The 1867-nt window shown below is 51.5% G+C and overlaps 1 protein-coding gene across 1 annotated transcript in view; it reads left to right on the plus strand.

The window, feature by feature from the left end:
• Positions 1-1867, plus strand: part of LOC105981894 (ATP-binding cassette sub-family A member 3) — a 73453-nt gene that overhangs the window by 37100 nt on the left and 34486 nt on the right. Inside the window, exon 11 of the mRNA XM_013011243.1 lies at positions 1124-1305. Coding sequence (XP_012866697.1) covers positions 1124-1305 — 182 coding nt within the window. The remainder of the gene's footprint in view (positions 1-1123; positions 1306-1867) is intronic.

Here is a 1867-nt window from a genome sequence, read left to right on the forward strand (position 1 = left end):
CTGGGCCTGGGCGCTGTCCCTCAGCTCTTCAGCTCAAGGCTAGTGCTCTACCACTTGAGCCACAGCACCACTTCCGGCTTTTTTCTTTTTGCTTACATGGTGCTGAGGAATCGAACCCAGGGCCTCAGGCATGCAAGGCAAGCGCTCTACCACTGAGCCACCTTCCCAGCCCCTAGTATTTATTTTCATATTTAGTATCCTGTTAATGGAATACAGCCTTGCAGGGTGAAAATACTTTTTTTTAGTTTAACAATAAAAAGGTTTGTTGACAATTTTCTTAATACTCTAAAGAAAATCTCAAAATTTCTAAACATAAATGTTTACATGGTATTCACATTGGAAAAAAAAAATCTCCCAACAAAACAAAGCCACAGTTGGAGAGCAGGCCTTTCCATCCAGGGCCCCTCAGCCAGCAAAGGATGGCCAGACCCCCCAGGCCCAGGCATGTCTGCTCTGCAGTGTGCTGCCAGCAAACCAAGTGCCATTAAACAGGCTTCCCGTCTGTCTCAGGTGTCTCGTTTTTGTTTTTGTCAGTTGTGGGGCTTGAACTCTGGGCCTGGGCGCTATCCCTGCACTCTTCAGTTCAAGGTGAGCGCTCTACCGCTGGAGCCACAGCGCCACTTCTGGTTTTCTAGTGGTTTAGTGGAGATGAGAGTCTCACAGACTTCTCTGCCCAGGCTGGCTTTGAACCATGATCCTCAGATCTCAGCCTCCTGAGTAGCTAGGATTACAGGCCTGAGCCACCAGCGCCCGGCAGGTGTCTCAGTTTTAAGAAGGCCTTGTTACATTCACATTAGTTCACATTGGACATGTGTGTGTGCATATGCATATTGGTAGCTGTGCACACATGTATATTGTCTTTATGTGCATCTCTAGCCATACGTGTCTATATGTGTGTGTTCATTGGTAATGAAATGCAAGCCCATTGAAATAATTCTGGAACTTACTGATTTTGTAACTTGCCAACTTGCCGTTGTCATAACAACTTGAAGGAGGTTATCAGATGGCTTATAAAGTTGGGAGGGGAACACTCACACTGCCTTCCCAATGACAGCACGTGTGTGTACCACTTGGGCCCTCCCAGCCTGCCCAGCTTGGGCTATTTTCCTGGAATGTTCCTCAGGCACAGGCATCCAGTGGCGAGACCTCCTGAGTCCTGTCAACGTGGATGATGACTTCTGCTTCGGGCAAGTGCTGGGGATGCTACTGCTGGACTCCGTGCTCTACGGGCTGGTGACCTGGTATGTGGAGGCTGTCTTCCCTGGCCAGTTCGGCGTGCCGCAGCCCTGGTACTTCTTCCTCATGGTAAGCACTCACCCAGGGACCTGCACAAATGTGCCACAGAACCGACCTGTTCTCTGCTCCAGGGTTCTGAGAGCCTTTGCATTAGTTCTGAGAAAGATGGAGACCCACTCCCAGGATCTGAAATGAGAAGGGCACAGAGAGGAAACTCCTAGCCCCTCTTCTCCCAGACAGCACGTGCAGACCCTGCTGCCACGTCCCCCGCCCCCTGCTGCCTCTTGCTTGTGGGAAACCTTACTGGGGTTTTGGCCTACAGGACAGTTCAGGATTTGTAAAAATGGTCAGATTGCTAGAGTATGCAGCACTTCCTACTGCCTCTGCCTCTGTGGCCTGTCCTGCTCTGTCTGTGCCTCTGCAGACCTGTCCTCCACCTGTGCCTCTGCAGACCTGTCCTCCACCTGTTCCTCTGCAGACCTGTCCTCCACCTGTACCTCTGTAGTCCTGTCCTCCACCTGTGCCTCTGCAGACCTGTCCTCCACCTGTGCCTCTGTAGTCCTGTCCTCCACCTGTGCCTCTGTAGACCTGTCCTGCTCTGCCTGTGCCTCTGCAGACCTGTCCTGCTCTG

This window comes from Dipodomys ordii, unplaced genomic scaffold, assembly GCF_000151885.1.
Source record: "Dipodomys ordii isolate 6190 unplaced genomic scaffold, Dord_2.0 Scaffold14, whole genome shotgun sequence".
Lineage (NCBI taxonomy): Eukaryota > Metazoa > Chordata > Mammalia > Rodentia > Heteromyidae > Dipodomys > Dipodomys ordii.